This window comes from Delphinus delphis, chromosome 18, assembly GCF_949987515.2.
Source record: "Delphinus delphis chromosome 18, mDelDel1.2, whole genome shotgun sequence".
Taxonomy (NCBI): domain Eukaryota; kingdom Metazoa; phylum Chordata; class Mammalia; order Artiodactyla; family Delphinidae; genus Delphinus; species Delphinus delphis.
The window spans coordinates 50,985,820-51,013,693 of record NC_082700.1 but is presented as its reverse complement, the minus strand read 5'-3'; the positions used below and the strand labels follow the sequence as shown (position 1 = coordinate 51,013,693).

The 27,874-nt window shown below is 40.6% G+C and overlaps 1 protein-coding gene across 3 annotated transcripts; it reads left to right on the top strand.

Moving 5' to 3' along the window:
* EDNRB (endothelin receptor type B) lies at positions 1–24,961 on the top strand. 3 transcript variants are annotated; one of them, XM_059995665.2, is made up of 8 exons: positions 1–129; positions 925–1,460; positions 15,935–16,047; positions 16,183–16,387; positions 17,965–18,114; positions 18,517–18,650; positions 19,478–19,586; positions 22,373–24,961. In XM_059995665.2, the coding sequence occupies exons 2-8, from the start codon at positions 975–977 to the stop codon at positions 22,505–22,507; spliced, it is 1,332 nt and encodes a 443-aa protein (XP_059851648.1). In that variant the 5' UTR covers positions 1–129; positions 925–974; the 3' UTR covers positions 22,508–24,961. The 3 variants fall into 3 exon arrangements, with proteins under 3 accessions (XP_059851648.1, XP_059851650.1, XP_059851649.1); XM_059995667.1 differs by lacking the exon at positions 1–129 and adding an exon at positions 260–279; XM_059995666.1 differs by lacking the exon at positions 1–129 and adding an exon at positions 402–536.
* Positions 24,962–27,874: the final 2,913 nt, after the last annotated feature.

Sequence of the window (27,874 nt, the reverse complement as noted above, 5' to 3'; positions counted from 1 at the left end):
AGATCCGCCCGCAGCTGAAGGGAGGCGCGCTCCGCTCCAGGGTAGCCTGGAACCCAGCTGCGAGCCAAGTGCGTCCCGGGAAGGAGGTCCCCGCTGGTCCCTCTGCGCCTGGCGCGTCCGGTCCGCGAGGTAAAAGTTCTGGCTTGGTGTTGAATTAAAATCAGTGATTGAACCTTATCCTGGGGCTTCAGCTTGGATTACTTGTTTGGGGATTTTTTTTTTTTTTTTTTAATGTATGGATACAGCGAATTTCAATGGGGTTGGAGCGAAGGAGAGCGCGTGAGTGTTTGAAGCCACTTGGAGGGCACAGAAGCTTCCGCGTTAATGCAGATACTCCCCCAATCAGAACTTAGATGTCCCAGAGATTTTCCGAGTCAGCCGGCACACTCGTGGGGGGTCCGGGGGAGCCCGAGCGCAGGCAGCCGGGAAGTAGCTGCTTTCACCCGCGGGGAGGAAGGAGTCTTGGCGTCCACACACAGGGTATCCGGGTTCCTGAGGAGTCAAATGCAGAGACTGGCACATCCCTTGGCCTCTAGGTGCCTTGATTTCCCCCGTCCCCACGCGCCCTTAGCCAGAACGAACACACACGTCTCCCTCTGGGCACAACAGGAGCTCAAAGCTTTGCTCTAGACACCCATCCTTTCCTCCCTGTCATTCCCCTTCCAGAATACCCCACCCCACTGCGAGTCATTTACCCCTCGGGAAACGCAGGGGAGAAAAACCAGCGAAAACTGGCTCTGGAAGGGCAGGAGACGGGCTCGGGCGGGTCACACGCGCCAGAGTCTCCCCACTGACGCGCAAACTTGAGTTACTTTTGCGCGCGGATACTGCGGGCGCGGCTGCGCTCTGCGCTAGCCGCTTGCAGGGGCGTGGCTGGGGTAGCTGACCCGGGTGTCCCGTCTTCCTTCCCTTGCTGATCTCCAGACTGAAAGCTGAAGAGTGGCCACCCGACTCCCCCTGGAGCAGGCAGCAGCATGCAGCCGCTGCCCAGCCTGTGCGGACGCGCCCTGCTGGCGCTGATCCTTGCCTGCGGCGTGGTGGGGGTCCAGGCTGAAGAGAGGGGATTCCCGCCGGCCGGGGCCACTCCGCCACTTCTGGGGGCCGGAGAGATAATGGCGCCCCCAACTAAGACCTCCTGGCCCAGGGGCTCCAACGCCAGCGTGCAGCGGTCGTCCGCATCTCCGCAGATGCCGAAAGGAGCGAGAATGGCGGGAATCCCACCGCGCACCCTTCCCCCGCCCCCGTGCGAAAGACCCATCGAGATCAAGGAGACTTTCAAGTACATCAACACGGTGGTGTCCTGCCTAGTGTTCGTGCTGGGCATCATCGGAAACTCCACACTGCTGAGAATCATTTACAAGAACAAGTGCATGCGAAACGGCCCTAATATCTTGATAGCCAGCCTGGCCCTGGGAGACCTGCTGCACATCGTCATTGATATCCCCATCAATGTCTACAAGGTAAAGGGTGCCTGCTAATATCGCAATGGGAGGGCACACCGTTAGGAAGGGGGAGATGCCAGAGCCTTTGCAGGAAGCTTAGTCACGAAGATCCGTCCCTTCCTAGAAGTCAGTAATCATTGGAACCAAATAGCCTTCTGGTTTCAGTAGCCCACTGCTAAGCCTGGAAAAAGCATAGTCCCCAGACCAGCAGCATAAACATAACTTGGAAACTTGTTAGAAATGACATCTTATAGCCCCACCTCAAACCCTACTAATCCAGAAACTCTGGGTGAAGCACAGTAGTTTGTATTTTAACAAGCCCTGCACGTAAGGTTTGAGAACCACTGGTCCTGAAGGACCTTGTCCCTAAATCCAGCTCACAAGGTACATTCTCTCTACTCAGAAACTGATGATTCATGGACTGGCAGGATTGTTATCACCTGAGAACTTGTTAGAACTGCAAGTCCAACCCAGACTTATTAAATCAGAATCTGCATCTTAAAATACCTAGGTGATTCAAATGCATACTAACCTTGGGAAGCATTTTCTTAAAGGACCCTAACAGTAGAAGGGCTCGAATAGGTTTTTAGGAGACAAACGGTCTAGAAGAAAGAGACCCAGACAGGAGAGTAGGAAAACACCTGCTGTGTTAGTTCACCTGCTGTGAATGACCATACTGTACCTACCCTTTACTGAATGCCTACGATGGGCCAAGCGCTGAGATAGATGTGTTACTTTCCTTTACTCCTTCTGACAACCCATGAGTAGACATTACTCCATTTGACAGATGACAGGATGTTCAAGGTCTCACAGTGAGTAAGTGATGGAGGTGAGGAGGATCAGGCTCAATCTGTCAGGTTCCAAAGTGCAAACTGCACCCCATCAATGACTTTGTGGACAAGACCAAGGACACTGAACACAAAGTCTCTAACAGTTTCAGTAGCTAACATCATTATGTGATTACTGCAGGCATCAGAGGGAATGGGCTTGAAGAGCTAGGGCAGGACGCAAACCCCTACACTCTGACTCCCGCTTTGAAGCTCTGGACACTTCCCAACATCTCTGGGCCTCAGCGTCCTCAACTCTACAATAAAGTTTCTAGTGCCCACCGACTGGGGTTTTGTGGTGTTAAGAAAAATAGCCTAAGTGAAAGAGCTGGAAAATTTTAAAGGGCGATGCAAATTTGTAAAACTCTGTTTCCCCATCGTAACCAGCAATAGGAAGTCATGCATAAAAACAGAATCAAAAGTGTAAGGGACCGGGAATGTACTTTGGGGATTTGCCTAAAGCTAGTCCTGGGCTCAGTACAAGGGAAAGAAAAGGCATGTTGGTTTAGGAAAGGATTGTGGGAGATACTTTGATCTTTGTGGCAGGAGAAGTCACCAGATGGCATGCCTTTAAATTGCCTTTTATGAATCTCTGGAAATCCTAATCCAATAAGGCATACATTAAGGAATTCTAGAGATTTCTGAGGTTTAGAGACAGGATTTGGATTAGGATCCAGGTCCTAGAAGGCAACACTCCCAGAAATGAGGGATTAATAGATGAAATCTTAAATTCCTGCATGGGTACCAGCCCTTGTGAACTCTGAGGGTTTCCCGGGAGAAGCACAGGCTGAAATGGGTCCCTTAAATGCAGTCACAGCTCCATTAGGGCCAGAAGGAACCCATTTTAGGAGTCCTACAGACTAAGTCTTACCACTCCAATGTGGCAGGAGAATTTCAATTCAATTCCTCAAAACTGACTTGAGAAATTTTAGAGTACAAGGTGTTGTGAGAAGTTTTAAATAAGTAATAAGATCCTTCTGAAAAGGGAGATTACATCTAGTTTTGCTAGGCTTGCACAGAGTTTTGTGAAAGATTGTTTAGGAAGGTCCCAGGAAACCCCACATGGTCAGCCCATTTAGAAACCCTCCTAAGTCAGCCAGCAGACGAAGTGCTGTATGGAAGGTTGGATTGAGGGCATTTTGCCTCCAGATCAGATGTAAATCACAGCTCTTCCAGGACCATCTTTCTCTGTCTGGCTAAATTATTGCATTCGATAAGCCAGAGACTATCCTACTCCCAAAGGACACACAGCTTTTCCTTTCCTTTCAAATTCCTTTATGATTTCCCTAGGAAGTTACAACGTTTTGCCTGAAACCATTCAGTCTGTTAAAGCTGTGTTTCTATTTCTGAAATAAACAAACTGAGTCATTACAAATCTGGCCATGTAATCATCCTTTTTGGTCATGAACAAATCCATCACATAGAATTAGGTCCCACCACTAGGTTTGCCATCAGTGAATCCTACATAGTGGCTTTTGGTTTATTTTTATATTGTGCATAAATATGTGTCACTTGAGATACAACAGTAATGGCTACCATTTATTATGTACTCAGTACTTGGTTTAGTTCATTAAATCACTGCAGCAAACCCTATGGAAGAAATATTGTTATCACCCCTGTTTTATGGGGAAACTACATTTTGGAGAGGTAAAGAAGTAAATTGTTCGATGTCACACCACTAGAAGGTCGATGTCACACCACTAGAAAGTGATGAGACTAGGGCTTGAACCCAGGCCTTCTGGCCCTAGAACCCGTGGTCCTCCTGGCCCCCTGCATAGAGTGAGATGAGCATAGATTGCCCTTCTCCAACCTGGAGTATTGTTAGGACCTCATTTCAGTGCAGTGCTGCAATTATGGGACACACTACTACATAGTAGGATACTTGGTAAGCATTTTCAGTTTTAATTTGAGTCATCTGAAGATTTCTATCTCCTGAAATCCCTTTCAGATGATCCGTAATGTATAATACTGATATCACTGTTTGTTATTCTAAAGGCTTTATTTACAAAAACACCTAATCCAGGGCTAGTTAAAAGCCATTTTCCCTTAAATAATTGTGACACCATATAAGTTACAAAAAATGCATTTATAATTTCAGAGTAGTCAAGTATTATACTTCATACAAAGCAATTGAAGTGAATTATGAGTGCCATTTAAATTTATCCTAAAGTGGGGGACTTGAATCTCTAAACTAGCAATTTCTAATTTTGTTTTTGTGGGATGTTATTATTCTCTTGAGAATCCAGTTAATTATCCATCTTATATGTTATATATAATTAACATATAAATAGATAATTTATATATACATTATAATTAATAGATACTATAATGTACATTCACAATTTCTGAGGGTTCATAGAATCCCGCACCTCCTCTGTTGGTTTACCCACAGGCCCAGAAACATCAACGTGAACCTATTACATTAATCTGGACTTCAGTAAATCTAGAGTTCAGTAAAGTTGACAAACCACAAAATGTCATAGATCTGGCTGGAAGCCATGTTCCTTGATGCAGCTGTAGAACGGGATGGGACTTCACAGGGAGAGGCTGCTGTGAGGGCTGACAAAGCCCAGGAAATGTGTCTACTCTGCTCTGACTCCCTCAGGGAACTGTTTCTCTGGAAACTTCTAGACAGTCTTTTCACCAGGGCTCCTGTGTCAAGGAGGCAATCCTGATAGATCGATGTTGTGGGAGACTCAGCAAATCGAAGCTCTAAAAGAGCTTCAGATAATCATGAGAACCTGCTGGAAATAAAAGCCTCGTTTCTCCTTCTCAGCAGCGCACACTAGGGCTGTCACTGCATTACGTAAGAGCATCCAGATGAAAAATGAAAAAGCAAGCGTCCAAAAAGGATGTTTAAAAGTATAGATGTATACATATGTAAATATATTAAATGTTATAAAGAATGTATAGATGCATAAGTACATAGGTGAATATCATTGGTCGCAGTGCCTGGCACAAAGTAAGCCAGTAATAAATGTTATTAGGATGCGTGTGAGTGTGTGTGTGTGAATAAGAATGGAAACTTGGGGTTTCTTTTTTCAGCTTTTGCCATTATGAACATGACTACAAATAACATCTTTGCCCATATGGCTTTGCACACATGTGTGACTATATCTGAAGGGTAAATTTCTAGAATTAGAATGATTGAATCAAAGGATATGTACATTTGTAATTTTGATAGATATTGCCATACTGTACCCCAAAATTATTGTTGTACTCTTAGTTTGAATCACTATTTTATGTAACATCTCCATATACATATATAGGTATCAATGTCTATCTTTAATACATACATGGGTCACTATGCCAGTATTTACATGGTCCATGTATGTACCTGACCCCAAAACCAGTGTTTAAGCATCTGATGTGAGGATGAATATCTCCTTATTCACAAGCTACTTATTGTGCCATTCCTGTGTAGACTAAAATGAATGGAATAATCTAGACATTTGTTGCCTATAGGAGCCTAGAGTAAGTTGGAGTAGCACCAATGTCAAAGCTGTATAGGAAGAGCTGGGTATACTTGTAGATGCTGTGAAGTTGTTTATGTTGTTGTTGGTGGTTGGTTGGTTAGTTGGTTTAGTTTAGCTGTGATTTTTAACAAGCCTTGATTGCAGGTTGAAGTTAAAATTTCTTTAACTTCTCTTAACATCTTAAGAAGTTAAAAATGCTTGCGCAAACAATGAGTTTTTAAATTATAACAAGTTCATTCTCTTTGTACTATATTTGCATGGAATAACTGACTCAATATATATATAGTTAACATAAATATAATGTAATATAAATATAATAAATAGCATAAATATAGCTTCCTTTATGTGTAAGCAAATTGAGTTTGAAAACAAATCTCCTTGGAAACTGATGACAGATATCTATGTGGGCAGACTTTGACAAGGATCCAAGTATAATCAGATGTCTAGTGGTGATGGAGAGCTTTCTAAAAATTGAGCTGGTGACCCGTTGGAGTGCCTCTAGATGGTCTTCTTGTTAAGACTTCGTAGGCTACTATTGGAGTCAGAGAGGCTGCCTTCATAGCTCTGAGAAGCATAGCTACTGACCTTTAACGTTTAACTACTTAAGGTGGGGTACGTGTAACATTAAAGTGCTGGTATGTCAAAATGGGAATTGCTTCACTGAACCCTCAAGTGAGTTTCGAGCGAAGTGACCTTGTCACGTAGTCAGACATTCCTGCTTGTAACACAATCAAAGCTGTCTTTCTGAACAAAATCACCTTTCTCACTATCCAGTCTTAGACTACTTCTAGTACTTAATAAGTCTGCATATAATTAACTAATTTCATAGTTAGAAGTAAAAGTGAATGAAGGACCAGCAAACTTAACTTTCAAAGTTATACTTTTCTGATTAGTAAATGCAGTTTATGCATATAGAGCAATAGAAGTAAAGGTATCATTGGGGAGGGGAGTCTAATTTTGCCCAAGATAATAACACTGTGCATATTTCCAGTTAAGTAACTGAGATATTTTAGTGACATTTTTGTGATGTCTAGAGACATCTTAGTAGCAGAAGCATTTTGTACCCAAAACAGAACCTAGATACCTTTGAGGTTCATTTATTTAAAGCAACAAAATTTTTAAGGAGTGTTAATTAAGCACATTTGAAGGATTAACATTTTAAAAGTGTTAATAAAGAGTAAGACTATTAGCTTTGCATGACCTTGGGTCAATTAATAAATAAAGCTAACCCCCCAACACCCACGTAGCATAGCGCCTGCAACAATCAATTCCAGACAAACGCTTGTTGACAAAAGATGTTATACTCATATTTTTATAACTGTCCAAAAAAAGGGGGGGAGATTTTGTTCTTTTTTCTATGTGTATGAGGATATTGGCCATAACAGAATAATAGGTCAATAGCAGATGTCAAATAGCCCAGACACTCAAGACTTCCTATTTCTGATTCACCGCTTCACATGTTGGCTGTGAATGCCTGTGACAAAATGGTGGGCAAAGTCTTGGCCTTGGGCAATGAAATGTTCCCCAGGTTAACTCGAGGGTGCTTCCTGTATTTGCCTTTGATCTGCCACTCAGTCATTCCATAAATCCAAGGCTCTTGAAATGTCAAGGCAATGTTTCTTTCAATGTGGTAAGGCTTATCTATCAAAGGCTTTACATTTTTTTCTTTGCTCATTTTTAAATGATCGTTCAAGATTGAAGGCATTTCCATAGTTGTACAAGAGGATGACACAGCCGAGACCATGTTGTTTCAAGGCCAGGGAGCCAGGGTCTTCATTTTCCAAAGAAAACCATATAAGGTATGGCTAATACGCTATAGTTGATGATTTTTAGAGAAACATGCCAAATGCTAATCAATGATTAAGTGCTCTCAGGGGTGTTGACAGATAAAGCCTGAGCTGAAATAAGATTCTAGAGGTAATTTATGATGTGAAACATTCTCTTCCAGGACTTTGCAAAGTTAAAAAGAGGTTGGTTATGTTTGGGAGATAGCTGAGCACGGTGTATGGATACACCTTAGCTGGCAACTGCTCTAATTTCAGACTTTTTTCCTTTCCAGTGCTTTTACTTTAGAGATTGATTATTTCTCTTTCCCTATAGATTCTCTGGTGAAAATGTAAAGGAACAAGAAAACGGCCAAACTGGGATGGTAGGAGAGAGAGAGAAAGAGGATTGTTCTTGAGTCAGAAGTTTATTAGCAAAGTTGACAGAAGCATTTATCAAGCAGTGTTCTGTCCCTGAGTCTCCCAGCCATATTCTCACCACCTAACTCGCATCCCCTCTCTATTTCTCTCCTCCTTAGCTTCATCATGGTTTCCAGAAAGGAGGAAGCCTATTCTCTGGATGTTTACTTTGTACATATCTTCTTCCCCCTCACACAGTGTTTTCAAATTATATTAACGGGCTTTTGAATTCCATGGTAATCAAACGCTTTCTCACCATAGCTTATCCCATAAGCCATTTTCTGGATAGAATTAGGTTTAAGTAAGACATGAAAATACTTAATAAGATTTGTTGAATTCTTTAAGTTTGAGAGTCACTTTCTGAGCCATGAGGCCATCAGGTTATAATTCTTTAGTTTCTTCAGGTGTCACAGCGATCTTAGAAGATCCAGCTCAGCTAAGTGAATCTGACCATAAAGCTAGGTTTGTGAATAGCATGTCTTAATGCTCTTAGTTGAATCTTTTCAAAACATGTGACATGTCAATGAAAGGTTTTAAGCACAAACTGTGGATAAGTTTTTAAGTTCAGGTAATAGGAGAGTAGCAATCCATTTATTTATTGGCCTGTTACAGACTTCGAAATAAATTTCACTGTAACAAAAGTAGGGATATATATTTAAGGTGAACTTAAGTTTCTCTAAGACATATTTATTTTTTATCTTTTTTCTATCTCTTTGCTTCTCTTAAAGATTTTGTTTCCAGAAACTTAATTCATTTTAATGGAGTCATTCTTCTATTTCAGCAAGTGATAGGAATCTTTCCAGAGCAGTGGAAAGCCCTCCCTTTGCCAGTGTGCACACAACAGATTCCTAGGACGGGGCCTCTGCCTTGAACAACTCCAGGGGGCACTGTTCATATTGTGGTATTTAAATGGTACCCCTGGGGGATAAGCTGACATTATTCCTCACCCACATATTCTAACCCACATGGCCTAATCTTTAAGTGATTAAGTACATTTTAATGGACCCAGGATGGAACCGGTAACTGATATTCGTCCCCAAGGGCACGGGTGCAATGTATGTCAAGAAAATATTGTCTATGCACTTGACCAGCAGCTTAAATTCTCACTGTATGTTTGAATAAGAAAAAAGAAAGGGAGATCCGACATGGGAAATCCTTGAATGAGGGTGTACTATCTTATTAAGACGCCAGTTCAATCGCAGAAAAACTCTTATCTGCTACAGGAAACAGAGATAAAAGCAGCAGAATACACCCTTCCCCAAACTTGTGAAACACAACCACTCCATTATTTCCTTCTTTTGACTCTGACTGTAAAAACATTTCTATAATGCCAGTCATTTGAAAGAAATGTTCACAGTTCATCACCAGATGGAAGAGACAGCAATCCGGCAAAGCAACCTTAGTTGTCATTTTTAATGTGTTGCTCACCTACCTTCTTAAATGACCGTCTCTTATAGCGTCTCTATGCTTCCAGAGTCCATCTCCACCAAATTTACAACTAAAGCACCTCACTGAATCCCATCAGATAGTGAGAAACAGTAGGTTCTGTTTTTTTAAAAGTCATTTCCCTGATAGGTTTGAGTAGGGGAGAGAGGGGAGGGGAGGAATTTTGCTTTCCACCTTTTCCGGCCTGCTTGGAAGGCAGAAGTCCAAGAGAAGAGCTAACGCCTCAATCCCAGAGGCCCTGGCTCTATGTGTCAAGAAGACCTGATCATCTGGAAAGGAGGAGGGCATGCACTAGACAATACAAAAATCAATCAATATATAAAATGCATAGTCATCCCAATTCTCTAAAGAAATTGTTTCAAATATGAGAACTGAAAAGTTCATGACAAAAGTTTTATCACAAGATTTTTGCCTTATGATCAAATTCATTTATTTGTCCATGAACTCATTCATTCACTGTTGTTCAACAACATTTAATGAGCAGCCACTGTGTGCCAGGCACTGTGCTAGGCACTAAAAATGTTGTAGAATATTCTGAAACAAAGAAACAGTTAAAGTTCAGTGTATACTGTTAATTTAAAGAAAAAATAGGAAAGGAAAATGGTATATACGGTTAATGAGGCTATTGAACATTTGTTAGTGCAAAATGGTTAACTTTGGCATTTCCCGACTCTACGGGGCTAGATGCCTTTGGGCATTAAGAGTGGTGTGTATTAATAGGATTTTCTCCATTTAATTTCTCTAGAATGTAATTTTTAATTACAAAAAGAATTGAAAAATATAAATCCCCCAGTTGAAGAGATTTTGTAGGACTCACTTAATCATACTTGTACAGAAAGGATATTTATTTTCTGTTCATGTTATTTATCCTTTTAGAAGTTTTTAAAAAATTATATAATATATATTTAATATAAAAATAATTTTTAAATATGATATAAAATAATTTTTTGGATTCTCTTGACGTTTTCCTTTCTCAAACAGCTGTTTCAACACAAAGTTATGAAATCATAGCCATCCTTGTGTAGAAACCTTGTAGTCAGTATGACCAAGTCTTTTTTCAATCTAGTGTTTATTTATTTATTTGTGTTTACTTTACTCATACAAAAGAAATGTGCTAGGGAAGCAGTAGAAGCCTTAGGCGAAAGGGGCCAGCATGAGGACAGGCTACCATTTGTCAAATGGACACCACATTGCTCCCAGGACCAACACTAACAAAAGCTCTTCCTTGGATGAACCATCACCATGTGAAAACCAGTGTCAGCTATGGGAGTATTTTCTGACTGGCTCACGTTTGATAAATGGTAGGTAATATATATTCAAACTTAGTTTTAAACAGGACCTAAAAATTTAATTCACGGGACCTAGAAACAATATGGACCTCTAACATTCTTTTTGCGATCAGAGAGATTTGATTACGTGCATGATTTGTCTTCAGTATTCAGATCGTGCCCTTAAATTATCTAATTGAATGGGGAAAACTGCAGATAAGGAATAAGAATGTATTATTGCTGGGTTTAAAGTTAGAGTTGCCTCCTCTTGCAATAAAGGAGAATCAAATTTCCTCTACCAAGAAGAAAGCTGTATTGTCGGACTTCAAATGATAGATGTTGGACGTCATTATTTTTGTCAAGAAACAGTGAAATAGTTAATTCCCAGGAATTATAAAAATCTCTAAGAACATTCTTTCACCAAATTTTAAAGGTGGCATCTTGGTTGAGAGTGATTTTATTTTTTTTTAAGTTCACAGCTTTTCCCCTATCCAGGGCTTTGTTTATTATTAAACAAGAGGTTGACATCTTTTGCATTTTAAATAAGCTCCAAGCCTAAATTGCCAAGGCATTGAGGCTGGAGGCCATGCAGACAGAGGTGAGCATCAGCAGTGGGTGTGGTCTCTGTCACAGGGTGTCAGGCTTCTTGGTGTCCCCACAAAGCCTTCTGATCAGAGAAGCAGAGGTTGCCAAAGTCATCCTTCTGACAGACTACAAAATAAGAGAAGTGGGCACTCCGTCCCCCCACCTTCTGTGGCCTCTCAGGACTGGGAGCATTCAGGTCTGAGCTGAAATGATGAAGAGGTTTTTTTCAGTCTCTTTCCCTTCGGAAGGGTAGATTAGAAAACGGTAATCTCTCAGCTGTGATTAGGTTTCTGACTATCTCTGTGTTGAACTTGAAGAGAACTGCTACAATTTTCAGTTTGTGTTTCCCTGTCCTCTGTGATAACTTGGGTCAGAGGTTGGGCTGCAGGCCTCCAACTGGTATGAAGAGCAATCATCCAATTTCTAGGCTGAGCCAAAAACAATAGTAACCTCAAAACAGGGCCTGGATTCAGTGCAGAGCTCATTTTCATTGGCCAGACTTCTCTCCCTTCAGTGACCGGACACTCATTCATCTTGATTCATCTGATGGCTGTACCTATGTGATACTAATATTTGCATATTTGGAAATCATTGAAGACAAGAGAACACTTGACACTATCTGAATTTTTGGACAGTAGATGAATAAAATAGCAGGGGGGTTAGAAGAAAGTTTTACTCTACATCTAGATACTTTACCGTTGTTTGACACATAGCTATGGGTTTTAAAATACTAATATTGATTTAATTCTAAACACTTTTCATCTAAGATCAGCTTCTTCAAAACATTACAGATTCTAGAATCAGACCACGTGGGTTCAAATGTGGATCTATTACTTACTTAAGTGAGTGACCAAGGACAAATATGTTAGTTATCTAATGCCGGGAAGCGAATTACCCCCAAACTTAGCAACTTGAAGAATAGCATTTATTACTGTCTCTGTGGGTCAGGAATTCAGGAGCTGCTTAGCTGGTGGTTCTGGCTCAGGGTCTCTTATGAGGGTCAAGATGTTGGCGGGGCAGCAGTCATCAGAAGGTTTGCCTGAGGCTGGAGGATCTTTTCATTCGCACACTTGGCAAATTAGTGCCAGCCGTTTTTAGGTGGCCTCAGTTCCTTGTCACCTGTTGGGAGTCTTCATAGGGGTGCTTGAGTCTTCTCCTGACACGGCAGCTCCCCCAGAATGAGTGATCCAAGAGAGAGCAAGCCATAATGCCTTCTATGAACTAGTCTCAGATGTCACACATCATCACACCCACCACATTCTATTCACTAAAAGCAAATCATTAGGTCCAACCCGTGTTCAAGGGCAGGAAAATGAGGATTCACCTTTTGAAGGGAGGAGTATCAAAGAATTTGTGGGCATATTTAAAATCAACACAGCAAGTTAATAAACTTCTAAGTGCCCCTAAGTTTTTTTACCTATAAAATGGGGGTAATAGTAACACTACCTCATAGGATTGCTTTGGGAATTCAATGATATATCATGTGTAAAGGGCCTAGAATAGTGCCTAGTCCCTTGTAAGTACCATATATGTGTTAGTTTTGCTTCCCACCCCCCACCCCAATACATATAAAGGCAATCAGATGATTAGACAGAATATTACCTGGATAGTTTGTACCAAACTGGGTCTGGCAGGGTTCTTTTAACTGTTTGGAATCTTTTTATTATGTTTCCAAGGGTAATTGGCAAGTCTTTTAAAGCACCTTGAGTTCATAGCTGGTTCAGACTTGCAGGACCCTGGCTCTTTCCCATTTCAGCCAATGTCTCCACCATTCACATGATCAACCTCCTTGAGTTTCCTGAGTCCTCATATCTTATATCCAACCCATCAACAAGTCCTGCTAGCTCTGCTTTCAATACATATCCAGTCTATATAACCCATTCTTTTCAGCCCCAGGGCATCACAAGTTTCAGCCCACAATCTCTCATCAAAGCTTCCTTTCTTGACTCTACCTTCTAGTCTACATTGAGCTTCCAGAGTGATCTTTTTCTATTTTTTAATTAATTAATTATTTGTTTATTTGGCTGCGCAGGTCTTAGTTGCAGCATGCTGGTTTCCCTAGTTGTGGTATGCAGGCTCCAAAGCACGCAAGCTCTGTAGATGCAGCGTGCCGGGCTTAGTTGCCCCACGGCACGTGGGATCTTAGCCCCCCAACCAGGGATTGAACCTGCGTCCTCTGCATTGGAAGGCTGATTCCCTGGACCACCAGGGAAGTCCCCAGAGTGACGTTTTAAAAAACATAAATAAGATGATGCCATTTTCCATTTCCCTGTTCAAAATCTTGCAATGGATTTCCTAAAATAAAAACAAAAACAAAAAAAACCATTCAGACTCCTCCCTGTGCAACTACATCTCCTAGACACTTGGCCTGGACCACTCGACCCCAGCCTTGAGAGCCTTCTTGCTGTCCCTTCCTCTCACTAAGCTTCTTTTGACCTCAGGGCCTTTGCATTTGCTCTTTCTTCTGCCTAGAATGCTCTTTGCATGGCTTACATTTTTTAGTCAGGTCCCTACTGCAGGTTGCCTCTTCAGAGAGACCTTGCTGAGAAGCCTATCAAGAAAGCTCCCTAAATTCCACCATAATCTTTCAATATGGTGACACCGCCTGTGTGACACCATATTAAGTATTTATGTGTTTTGTGTTTGCCTCCCTCACTAGACTGTAAGCTCCATGAGAGCAGGGAGTTTGCCTTGTTCACTGATAGGCACTCTGTACTCCGAATGGTGTATGGCACATAGTGGGTACTCAATAAATGTTTGTTGAATGAATGAATGAACAAGCAGAGTTATAAGTCAGCTCATTAATCCAGAGGTCCCAAGTTAGAGGCTGGTATGACACATAAAAATATTTTGTTAATACAATGTTATCTGACAGTGGTTTTTTTAAAAAATATGAATTAGTTGACAATTTTTATAAATTGTGAGATTTCATACAGAAATTCCAATTTGGGGCTAAAAATCAAGATACTTTTGTATTGGGGATCTCTTGGCAAAAATCACATCAAGTTTATTAGCAGCAGCTCCATTTAGACAGGATTTACCCCAGACCCCTCTGTTCCCTATTATTCCTGACACCAATGACTTTCTTACACCTGGCTTCCTCCACTCTTCTGTTGCCTGCCTGGCCTTGCAGGCTTTCAGACCCTAGAAAAAGCATATTTGCTGTAAGTATGCCAACATTTGTTCTACATGTCGGTGTAACTTTTCATGTCTACCTTAGAAATGAAATTGGTTCCACGTTGGAGCTCCGAGTCATGTTCGTACCGAAACACACATTTCAGCTTTGGGTGCCACTCTAGTTACAGAACAATCACCCAGCATGACAAACTCCACAAAGAACCTTCACGAGTGAAAGAACGGAAAGACTCAATTGTGTTTCAAAATAGTTTTCACTTTTGGAAGGTTATTTTTTAAAACATTAAAACACACACAGAGACACGTAGATTTGAAATACTTTTCTTTATTTTCAAAACCTCATGAACGTTCGACCCAGATGTTTACCTAAAGTGATTCATTTACCAGGGTGGGGCACACCCAGTTGTCCTAAAAAAGAAAATCACTGAGTTTAACAATAGATGGTTGCATAGTCTGAAGTCAGATAAACGGAAATATATATACAGTACCAAGAACTAGGTCTTTTGCTCGCTGGATAGCCACTGCCTATATATTTTAGGGGGCTGAATATTTAAGCATCTGCTGTGTGTCAGGAACTGTACTAGGCAATTGCAGAAGTTCTTTTCTTTTTGATGGGCTAGGGGTTCCAGACAGCAAAAACTTAACCAAACAAACAAGTATGGTATAATATATACAATAGGAGTTGATAAGTGCTCTGGATGAAACGGGCAGTGGGGTAGGATGAGGGAGATGGGGAGGCCTGACCAGTTCCTATACTTAATAGTGTGGTCAGGGTAGGTCATGTTGAAAAGATGAGATCTGAGTAAGACGTGAAGGAGGTCAAGGAGTTAGCCAAGTGGATCTGTGGGAGAAAAGCCTTCCAGGATAAGGAAGAACCTCAAGTGAAGCCCTAAGGAAGGAGTGTGCCTGCTGGATTCAAGGAGCTGTGTGCCGAGTTACAGACCAGTCAAGTTGACTAGAGTGAAGAATAAGTACACGAACACACACACTGTTCTCCATAGGAGTCGTCTAGTCTCTCTGGCTAAGAAACATTTGTCTTTTTTTGTTGGTTTTTTTTTTGGCCATGCCACATGGCATGTGAGATCTTAGTTCCCCGACCAGGGATGGAACCCTGCATTGGAAGCGTGGAGTCGTAACCAATGGACCACCAGGGAAGTCCCACGTCACCTATTTTTAGTTAACCTTATTTTGATTTGGCCACCAGCTGAGTATTTGAGACTCTATAACAGTATGAGAGGCATTTTCAGCACTGCAGGCCCAATCTTGTAAGGGGAACTTAAGCAACTGGCCCCAGTTGGCCCTGCAGTGGAGGAGACCTTGACCCTAAGCTACTGTCTGCGTATAGCTAATTCTCCTGAACTGGCTGCCCTTTCATTATTCCCAATCCACTTCCTTGTTCCAGATATCAAACACAAGTGCTTTTCAGAGGAGTAGTCTATGAGAAAAAGAATAAGAACTGGAATTTGTTATTTTAACTCTACATGTTCATTTGTCTCCACTAAGTGATACATACAGTTCAGAGGGCGCCCTGTGAAAATCTCCCTAACAGAGCTTCGTGTCTCCTCAACGCAGCTACTTGCCGAGGACTGGCCCTTTGGAGTTGAGATGTGTAAGCTGGTGCCTTTCATACAGAAGGCCTCTGTGGGAATCACTGTGCTGAGTCTATGTGCTCTAAGTATTGACAGGTAAGAGCATATATCTAAGCCAGGTATATCCTGACTGCTATCCTAGTGATTGCTATGCTACTTAGAAAATAAACTGTTTAATTCAATAAAACTGGGCTCTGCCAGCTTGGCAAATGATTATGTTTTACTCTTCAGATATCGAGCTGTTGCTTCTTGGAGTCGAATTAAAGGAATCGGGGTTCCAAAATGGACAGCAGTAGAAATTGTTTTAATTTGGGTGGTCTCCGTGGTCCTGGCTGTCCCTGAAGCCGTGGGTTTTGATATGATTACCACTGACTACAAAGGCAGTTATCTGAGAATCTGTTTGCTCCATCCCACTCAGAAAACAGCCTTCATGCAGGTAAATTTTACTCTTTTGTCCCCCTTTCTGTTGTTGCCTTATAAATATTTAGCTGTTTTTCCCCTGATCTCCTCTTCTTGGGAAGCTACTGATTTATGACTGTCCTTGGCATGAATTAAGAGTGTAGGTCCTAGAGCTGTGGGGTTAACGGTGACTAATGACCCAGGCTGCAAGAAGCTGGGTCACTACTTCTCCAAGAATCTCCTGGTGCTCAGGAATACAGATAAACCAAGTTTACATGAGAGAATCGATTTGAATTTATAGCTTTTCTACTCAAATTCCCATAAGGACTGGCAGCTACTACATATTCCGTATGAAGCAGCACAGCAGTCATCAGAGCGAGCGTGTGGCTCAGGGAACGATCAAGTAGAAGTCGCCCTGGTATGGATGGATTGATCCGTGAAGCTCGGGATGAATAACAAGCTTGTCCTCTCTCTAGAGGGAAAGCTGCCGTTGCAAAGAACTTCATCTTGGCCATTTATTCAAGAGCTTTTAATCAGGAAATAGGAGAAGAATGGTAATACTGGTCATCAGAAGATAGACCCTAAGTGTAAAAGGCTCTTCCCAACAGAATGGGTTAAGAGGAGTTAACGCAAAGGGGGCTGGTCCAAATGTCACCAATGATTATTTTCTATTTTACACATAAGACGAGATAAAGCTTTATGAATATATGTATAGATCATGGTAAACAAAAGAATAAAGAGGGGCATTAATGTGAAATTGAGAATGAGACTGCTGTTTTCTTGTTTCTTTTTTTTTTTTTTTTTTCGGTACGCGGGCCTCTCACTGTTGTGGCCTCTCCTGTTGCGGAGCGCGGGCTCAGTGGCCATGGCTCACGGGCCCAGCCGCTCCGCGGCATGTGGGATCTTCCCGGACTGGGGCACGAACCCATGTCCCCTGCATCAGGCGGACTCTCAACCACTGCGCCACCAGGGAAGCCCTCTTGTTTCTTACTAGTTAAAATGGGAAAAGTACTGCACAGATTACATAAATTCTACTCCAACACAGACATATCTGGAACAACAATTTTAAGAAAAAAGGAAAAAAAAAGCAGAAAAAGAATAAGAGAAAAAGCATGCTACAAGCAGCTTTGATTTTTAGTTGATAGGTTAGATGTATACATCCATTAGGTAAATGATTAATATAGACCTCTTCCTACCTGCTTTTCCCATAAACAAACTTGTTAAAAAATGAAAAACTCCCATAAACACTAGGATATCTTTACCCATTCAGATGTGGTATTTCACACAAAGAATTCCTTAAGGATAACTTGCCTATGTGAAGACAAAAATATTTGAATTACCAAATATTTAAAATTTTGCCCAATTACTTACATTTTTATGTGTAATGATAGCACACTTCCTTAGAGAATTGAAATGCTTTTTAGGAAAAGTTTGTTTCATTTAATTTAATTATTTGTTCAGCAGATGTGGCCTGAAAGATTCTACATAGTATTTATAAAATGGATCGACTTTAGAAGATAATTTCTCCTTGATGAATATTTTTTAGTTTAACGTTTGATATGTAAGATTTTCTTACAGAGGAATATTAAGTATAACATTCTCTCTTCCCCATAGTTTTACAAGACAGCTAAAGATTGGTGGCTATTCAGTTTCTATTTCTGCTTGCCATTGGCCATCACTGCATTGTTTTATACCCTGATGACCTGTGAAATGTTGAGAAAGAAGAGTGGCATGCAAATTGCTTTAAATGATCACTTAAAGCAGGTAAGAAAATAGAAATATTTGCTGACTCATGATTACAATCCTGATTATGAATATGAAAATTATCATGGTGATAAGAAACTAAAATTATCATACACCACAGCATACTTCCTTTTTCTTGTGCTGGTATTTTTTAATATACAAAGAATATTTTTTATATTATCTATCTGGAGATATTCTACATAGTCTAAAAAGACGTAAAAAGAGCCATTACTTTTTAAAGATGAATCTCTAATCATTTTCTGTCTAATTCACATTAGCTATTCAGTTTAAAGCTCAGTGTCCTGAATTTTTACAAATGCCACTGATTTTTTGTAAACAATATTAAATATTTTGTTTGGAAAGCGAGAACGCTGTGATTATAATGAGGCGTCTATTCAGTGTCTGACTGTGGTTTTATTTCAGAGACGGGAAGTGGCCAAAACAGTATTTTGCCTGGTCCTTGTCTTTGCCCTGTGTTGGCTTCCTCTTCACCTCAGCAGGATTTTGAAGCGCACTCTTTATGATCGGAATGATCCCAATAGATGTGAACTATTGAGGTAAGAAAGGTAAAATAGAAATAATTGTGTAAATAAATGCCATTCAGAAGTTTGTCCACTGATTCCTTTCACTGGCAAGAGAGAGAGTACCATTTTTCTAATCCTTAGGGAGCAAATAAGATGGCCATCTTTTTACCTTTACTCCTATTTCCAAAGGAGAAGTAAAGGGACTTAGGAGAACACTAGGAATGGAGAGCCAGGGTTGTCCAAATGAGCGAGTAGCACAATTGAAAACGTTAGGTCTGATTCTCCTTTGCACTTTGTAAATCCTTTCTTTTCATCCAGCCTCAGCGCTTCCAAAAGAGATTTCATGTTTTAAAATTATTAATTAATTAATTAATTTTTGGCTGCGTTGGATCTTCATTGCTGCACGCGGGCTTTCTCTAGTTGCGGCGAGTGGGGGCTACTCTTTGTTGCAGTGCACGGGCTTCTCATTGCAGTGGCTTTTCTCGTTGCAGAGCACAGGCTCTAGGTGCACAGGCTCAGTAGTTGTGGTGCATGGGCTTAGCTGCTCTGCGGTATATGGGATCTTCCCGGACCAGGGCTCGAACCTGTGTCCCCTGCCTTGACAGGTGGATTCTTAACCACTGCACCACCAGGGAAGTCCTGAGATTTCATTTTAAATGAGAGAATTGGGCATGGGGGGTGAGGCGATGACAGGGACAGAGAATGAGAGAGAGAGATCATAATTGGCAAAGACTAGTGATAAAGTCAAAACCATTGTAAATGGCTAATTTTTTTATTCACAAAAACACAAAAGTCTGTAAAGAATATATGTTCATAGCAGCATATTTTTTTACAGACATGTCTTGTATTATTTTTTGCAGCTTTTTGTTGGTATTGGACTACATTGGCATCAACATGGCCTCCCTGAATTCCTGTATTAACCCAATAGCTCTGTATTTGGTGAGCAAAAGATTCAAAAACTGCTTTAAGGTAAGAGAGTATTTGAAAATCAAAAGCCCTTTTTAATCTGGCATCAAATATAACCCTTCCAAACTATTAATATTTCTATCCAAAGAGATCTAGTCAATTGTTTTGCAGTTTCCCCTAGTATTACATGATAGACATTTCTTTCTTATTTATTTATTTATTTTATTTTTGGCTGCGTTGGGTCTTCGTTGCTGCGCATGGGCTTTCTATAGTTGCGGTGAGCGGGGACTGCTCTTCGTTGCGGTGTGCGAGCTTCTCATTGTAGTGGCTTCTCTTGTTGCGGAGCACCGGCGCTAGGCACACTCAGTAGTTGTGGTGCACGGGCTTAGTTGCTCTGCGGCATGTGGGATCTTCCCGGACCAGGGCTCGAACCTGTGTCCCCGGCCTTGACAGGCGGATTCTTAACCACTGCGCCACCAGGGAAGCCCTAGACGTTTCTTTTTAAATGTGAATTTTGCTCATAAATCACTATAATTGATTTCTGCCTACAAATCCCAGTCAACCATTCCCTACTGCCTCAACCAATCAATTTTACTCATAGAGTTACACAGAAAATGAATAAACATTGCATGCATTGATGTCTGACAAATATCACATGATAAAATAAGAGCTACACATGATTAAAGGCACTGTTCCCATTTTTGGAAGATTTTGGACCATGCAGCACACTGTAGATCATAACTAAGTTAGTTTCTTTTTCATACAGAGGTGACAATAACGAGTCAAACAAAGCAGTTTAATTCAGGTTTTACCTCCACTTTTCTGCCTTCATTCTATAGCAGAGAAGTGCTCCTTGATGTGGAATATGTGCAATTATTCCTCATTTGCCTGCTTGCATTTGTGTGTAACATCTATCCATCCATTCATTCGCTCCTTCAACAATCTAGCATAAATAAAATATTCCCTTCCCTTATGTGGGAATGATTCACTTGTCCCTGGTGTAACAGAACCCAGATTCAGCTGCTCACCACTCATGTGCCAATAATTCGAGAGGCAAGTGTCAGTAAAAAAGAAAGGTGCTTTAATCAGAAAAGCCAGCAGTCTGGGGAGATGGTGGACTCGTGTCCAGACACCAACACCAAAGATTCTGCTCAGCCATGAGTTTTTAAAGGGAAAAATGGAGGGGGAAGAATCTCAATGAATCATCAAGGCAGGAGGTTGGGTTCTGCCTCTCCCCTGCGGACAGACTGGCTGGCTCTCTCTTCAGATGTTATCTTGCCTGAGTGGTCTGCATGCAGGATTGCTTTGGGGGGGGGCTACTGTGGGTAGAGAGCTAGTCTTACTTGTTTTTATCTAGGAAGAGAATCGACAGGTTAGGCAAGGCATGGTGTGCATTCAGGAGAGCATAAGTCAGGAATTAGTTTCAATTGCTTAGTGATCACATTCCTATAATTAGGTTCTTTCAAGGTTAGAGGGGAACAGAAATGGGCAAACAGGAAAGGGGCAAAAGAGCTGCTTTCAGTTCCCCACTGTCAAACACCATTCCATTTCTATGGGATTAGGGGCAAAGGTCTATCTTCTGTAACTTCTTCATGCTGACATGGGACGCCATATTCTCAGAGTGGAAGATGTCAACATGGGTCTGTAACATCTCTTTGCCGACAATTTTATTGTAGTTGTGTGCTTACATATACGGGCAGAACAAGCTACAATTATTCTGCTGCCCACCAAGATACAGATTATTATGAGCAATAATGTTAATCCCATTCTCCTGAGGCTCGTTCTGGGACTTGTGCTGGCCACAGATTCAGTACTGCTCAGGATGATGCAGCTTGTGTCATGGTTACAGTCTGGTCGTCATGGAGTTAGCTTTTTCCCTCTGGTGGCAGTTACCGTACCTGTACAACAACTGGGGAATGTGCATCAGACACTGAGTCTGTGGCTCTATTGTCCTAATTATTAACTGCTGGGTTTTGTACTGGAGGGCGTGGTGCCTTGGTTCTGCTTGGTTCCACTGGAAGTTCATTATTGGAAAACCGAGAACTTAGCTTCCTTGTAAGATCAAAGGCAGTCTATAAAATTCTTCACTTACTCATAAACTCATAGATTTTAGAGCTAGAAGAGAACGTCACCAGATCATGTCCCTCATTTTACAGAACAGAAAGCAATGGAACTCACATTTTCTTATACATATAAATTCTCAGAAAACAAACAGAATTAACAGGATTTTTAAAAATCCAAGAAAAAATCTGGATGACTAAAACTGAGACACATATACTTCATAACCTTATTGTGTAACAGTATTGAAAAGTCACATGAGATTAAACACGTGGCTGAAAAAAATGGTGATGTAATATTAAGTTTATTGACATGGAAAGATGTTTATGTCACTGTCAAGGCCATGGAGTAGTATGTATAGTCCAGTTTTATTAACATAATTATACACACACTTCCACAAACATGCACAAATACAGTCATGTTGTAGATATGTGTGGTAATATTTCCATTTGCATAGGAAAAAGTCTTGAGTTATGTATTTATCAAATATTAAAAGTATTTCTCAAGTAATCAAGAGTAAGTATCAAGAATTAAGAGTGGCTTTCTCTTTCAATTTGAATTAAAAGATGAGGAAGTTTAATTATGTACATTTTTCTTCTCTGTATTTTCTAGTTTAAAAGAATTATCATATACTACTCATGTAGTTATATGTTTTTAAGGGGAAAATAAGAGGGCATGGAGAGAAATTGGCAGAATTGCATATCATGCAAAGAAAGCCAGAATTCTGGAGAGTAGGAAGGGTTGTGATAGTGTAACTGATGTGAACTTATGAGTTACTTTGTTTTGTACAGTCATGCTTATGCTGCTGGTGCCAGTCATTTGAAGAAAAGCAGTCCTTGGAGGAAAAGCAGTCGTGCTTAAAGTTCAAAGCTAATGATCACGGATATGACAACTTCCGTTCCAGTAATAAATACAGCTCATCTTGAAAGAAGGAATATTCATTTTCTTTACTTTGGACAGAAATCATTAAAACAATGAGGCATCCGCCAAACAAAACAAAACAACTGTGTGTTTGCACAAAACGATGTAAAAATGTAAGAGTGATTATTTTCTTAACACTCAGAGTTACTCATGACATTTTATGAGCTGTTTACAGCATGAGAAGAAAAGCGATGAGAATTAAGAAAGCCTCATTGTGAAAGCACTTAATCCTTTACAGTCAGCACTTCAATGTGGCTCTTCTGAACTTCTGGTATATTCATACACCACTTACGTTTAAATTGAGCTCACTCAGAATTCCTATTGAAGATGTTTATTTTTTATAGTAAGGTGAATCGGATGCAAAGGATAAGTGTGTTGCTGCGAAACAGAATTTTTAAATGAAATTTAAATTGCTCAATTTAAAATTTTAAAAATCTTTTAAAGGACCTTTTCTATTAATAGTCTCACACCATTGGTTGGACTGTAATTGGAGACAAAATATGAAAGCAGTTCAGCTGGTGTATTTTTTTTGATGTTAGAGACATATTTAAATGATCAGGAGGGAGTATCAGAGAGATTGAGGTTTTTGAAAATATTCAACTTTACATTCAGATAAGATCAAATGTCACAAAGGGACACAGAGAGAAGGTTTGGAATGCCATCCCAAAACACTGCTTTAAAATCTCCTATTCGTGTACTCTGCAAAGAAAATACTACCTACAGTTTTTTTGAGGATTATTAAAACATTCTTCTTCTTTCACTATTGTAGTTTAAATGCTATTTGTTCAGTTTTGTCATCTGTAAATACTTAGCTACAATACACAACGTGTAGATGATTAAACGAAGGGCAGGCCCCAGTGTTCATACCTTTACAATGGAGAGATGCCAGGAACCCCATAATGGACAGAATGTGAGTTGCCTGGAGCAGTGTCCACATGGCAAAGGAGAAAGCAGCATCTTCTCTCACCCCTGCTGCAGTTAAGATCGTCTCTGGCAATGCATCATACGATAGTTAAAACACTATTTTTAAGATCACAGATATTAGAGTCAATGTAACAGTTACCTGTAAAGCTTATTACTAATTTTTATATTATTTGTGTAAATAACTAATAGAAAAGAATTCTGGATGTGGTGCTTTCCTACCACTTACAGGCAAAACTGCTTTTTGAGACTGTTAAGAACCTCTTACTTTGTGCATTCTTGCCTAATTCTTTCATCTCCCCAGCAAAGCGCCTCAGGTTAACTTGGATGAGATGTGTGTGAAAGTATGTACAAGAGAAAACGGAAGACAGAGGAAATGAGATGGGGCGGGAGGAAACCCATGGGGACAGATTCCGTTTCTTAGCCTGATGTTCGTCACTGCCCGTCATATCAATGCAAAAGGTCCTGATTCTGTTCCAGCAAAACAGTGCAATGTTCTCACAGTGGCTTCAGGAACAAATTGGGCCCAAGAGCTTTAACTCTGTCTTAAAATATAACAGAGTTTCTACCCTTGTTTTTTGGTTTTTTTTGTGTGTGTGTGGTTTTTTTTTTTTTTTTTTTTGGTAACCCAGGGCCACAGCCACATGTTGAGAATAAGCGAGCAATGTTGTTTTCTGCCAGCATCTAAGGTGATGCTACCAAAACCCCAATAATGGGACCAGAATTAAAGGACAGTAATTAATTCACATGCCACATGGAATCTATTTACAAATCCCAGGCTTATTTATTAATTTCTTCCCAATCACTTTTTCAGATGCTTGTCATCAAGAAAGACATTTCAAACTTCGGATTTTAAATTAACTTTGGGTTACTACTGTTTTCAGTTTGTTAATATATTTTTTATTCCTATTTAAATTTGAGCTCATTTTATTACCATTCATTTTGTTTCTCATCTGCATCATAATGCCCCTTCCTTCTCCCTGTCAGAGTTGTGGTCTGTGATCATCTTGCCAAATTTTAAACTGCACACAAATAGCATATACATGCATTATTTATAATGAAATTGTGTTCAGTAGCTTTTCTAAAAATGTTTGATTCAAAATTTTAACATACTGACAAAGGTTGGTAAGAAACAAGCATGATTTCTTAGCATGAATAAAATCAATATGGGAAAAGGTGCTACTGTTTAACTTTAAAACGTATTTTCTAGTATTAAGGACTGTATAATATAACAATGGACAAAAATAATGTTAACATGGATGTAAAACTTAAAAGATTTATAAGCGATTTTAGACTGTTTTCTCCTTTATATTTGCTAACATGGGTGCGTGTTAGTATTGACAGCTTACAACATATGGCCAAAGGAATACAGTTTATAACAAAGCATGGGTATGCTGTAGCTAACTTTATAAAATTGTAATATAACCATGTAAAATAATTATATATTTTGTTTTTCTGAGGTCACTTAAAGTGGCAACTAATGTAGTTGCTAATTCTATGTTATGTAAACAAAATCAATAAAAATTTAAATTGCTTTAAAAAAAGACCAGCTTGTTTTTCACTGTGCAGGCAATAACTAATACTAATTTATTAGTAAGTGTTTAAAGGAAATATAAATGTTACAAATGGACATTATTTATGTTAAACACACAATTATCAAGGAAATATGAAAGCTGTTACATTAAAATGCCAAATTTCTGTTCTGTTTTATTGAGGTGAGTAACCAGATATATACACATTCAGTTTTCTGAGGTTGGTTATCTGACTGATTGTTTCCAATGGCACCTTGTGTCTTTCCATCTCTGGTTTCCTGCCTTTGGAGCATTTCATTGTTTAATCATTATTGTACCACAGGTGAAAGTTGAAAGGCTGAAATGAGATTTTGGAATCACTCATTTCAGTTCATAAGCTCTGAGTGCAAGATGGGATGAAATTAATAAGAAGAAAGGTTCCTACTTGACAGGAGATAGAAATGATAACAAAATTTAATACAAGGCAAAATGAAGTGACCACTAAATAACTGTGTACTGACTGCTCTTGAGGTTCACGTATCTGTATCTCTTAGCACATAATCCCTTTCTTTCCCTGACAAAAATCATCTAGAATTAGCATTTACTCTTTTCCCATATCATTATCTTAAACTCAGCCTAGTGTTTCAGAGGTTTCTATGAGTCATCCCTCACCTTTGCTGGATTTCACCTGCCTAATCTGAGCTGGGTATTTTGAGATATAGGTGTTGTGAATTCAGGAGCTATATGAGAAGTACAAGAGAGCAAAACCCAGGCAGAACCCTCTCTCTTGAACTGTTAGTTGTCAAGTTACAATAATAATAATAATGCCCACATAATTCATTATAGTAAATGCAGGCAGAATAAATACAATGTAGATTCTTGGAAGAATACCAAAAGATGTGGCAGCTCTAAGATGGAAATGTCCCGAAATCCAAAGAGTGCAGAGGCCAAGCTTGTGAAGAACAATGTATCTGGCTGGACTGACTTGCTTTCAGTCGTTAGTAAGCCTCAGAAGTGACAACGTTAAATCATCAACTGGGCTTCCCTGGTGGCGCAGTGGTTAAGAGTCCGACTGCCGATGCAGGGGACACGGGTTCGTGCCCGGTTCCGGGAGGATCCCACATGCCGCGGAGCGGCTGGGTCCGTGAGCCATGGCCGCTGAGCCTGCACGTCTGGAGCCTGTGCTCCGCAACGGGAGAGGCCACAACAGTGAGAGGCCCGCGTACTGCAAACAATAATAATAATCAACTGATCGAATGTGTATACCCAAATCAGAAAATCTCACTGAACACTTTCAAGATTCAAGGCTCGCTTAAGCACAGGGAATAACTCCATCATGGTAGGAAGGCTGCACGCGTAATGGAAAAAGCATAAAAGTCAAAAAACAATATGATATCCTTGATTGTTTCATCAATATGGTTGACCTCAAACAAGTCAGTTAATATCTTAGAGTTCCAATTGAATTATCTATAAAATATATATATTAATATTCCCAACCTAATTCTTACATGGAATCAACAAATTTTTGGCGTACTTACTATATAATTTTATTTTCCCCTCTAAAACATAGGTATACTCAAATGCAGAAGACATAGTTCCTGCCCTCCAGCAACTCACAATCACAAGAGACAAATAAATTAAAGCAATTAATTTGTTATAGTTACTAGAATACAGATACAAACAGTAAGAATCAAGAGTTCAGGTAAACTCATCAGAGGGATTGGGCCTTAAAGGAAGTTTTTTTTGTTTTGTTTTGCGGTACGTGGGCCTCTCACTGTTGCGGCCTCTCCCGTTGCAGAGCACAGGCTCCGGGCGCGCAGGCTCAGCGGCCATGGCTCACGGGCCCAGCCGCTCCGCGGCACGTGGGACCCTCTCCGACCGGGGCGCAAACCTGCGTCCCCTACCATCGGCAGGCAGACTCTCAACCGCTGCGCCACCAGGGAAGCCCCTTAAAGGAAGTTTTGAATTGAGCTTTAAAGGAAGTTTTCCCAGCAGACCAGGAGTTACTGACATTACTGGCAAAATGACCATCTAATAGGGAAACTGAAGGGGTGAACCAGCACCGCCAGTTCAGGAAAAGGGCTGATCCACAACACGTTAAAGGAGGGGCTGTGAGAGGTGGGGCTGGAGAGGTCACAGGGCCTGTGTTCCACACAGAAGGGTTTGCCCTTTTCCATGGCCAGTGTTTCTCAAGTGTCTGAGGACTGCATGCTGCAGACTCATCTGGATGTTTGTTTAAAATGCAGATTCCTGACCTTCAACTCTGATTCATATCATCAGAACCTCTGGGTGGGACCCAGAAGTCTTTAACAAAGACTTCAAGTAGCTCTTATACATCTAAAATTGGGGAAGCCCTGCAGTGTAGAGATTTGAAGAACACTGAGTATTTTAAACAAGAAGTAACAGGATAAATTCTGTTCTCATAAGACACTGCTTTGGAAGCAATGTGTAGCATGACTACGAGATGGAAAGTAAGGGGATGGGTTAAACAGCTACTGCAACTGACAGGTGAGAGAGATGAGGGTCTGAGGGAGGAAAGTGGGTGAAGATGGTGAAGGGCAGATCTGGAAAGACACAGTCACCGTAACCCACGAAGCAGATAGATGTGTAAGGTAAAGTTCTTATGAGGTTTCTGGCTGGATGGCCATTAATCTGGATCAGGGATCAGCATACTATAGGCCAAGCCAAAGCCAGCCTACTGGCCAACTTTGTAAATAAAGTCTTGGGAAGACAACCACATTGACTTGTTTACATGTTGACTATAGCTGCCCTTCACTACAGCAGCACAATTGTGACAGAAACTGCATGGCCCGCAAAGCCTGAAGTGTTTACTATCTGGCCTTTGCAGAAAACATTTGCCAGCCCCTGACTTAGATAAACAGCATTAAGGGAAAAAAGAGGTAGCAATTGAATTGGAGGAGAAAAAAAGAATTGTGGCGA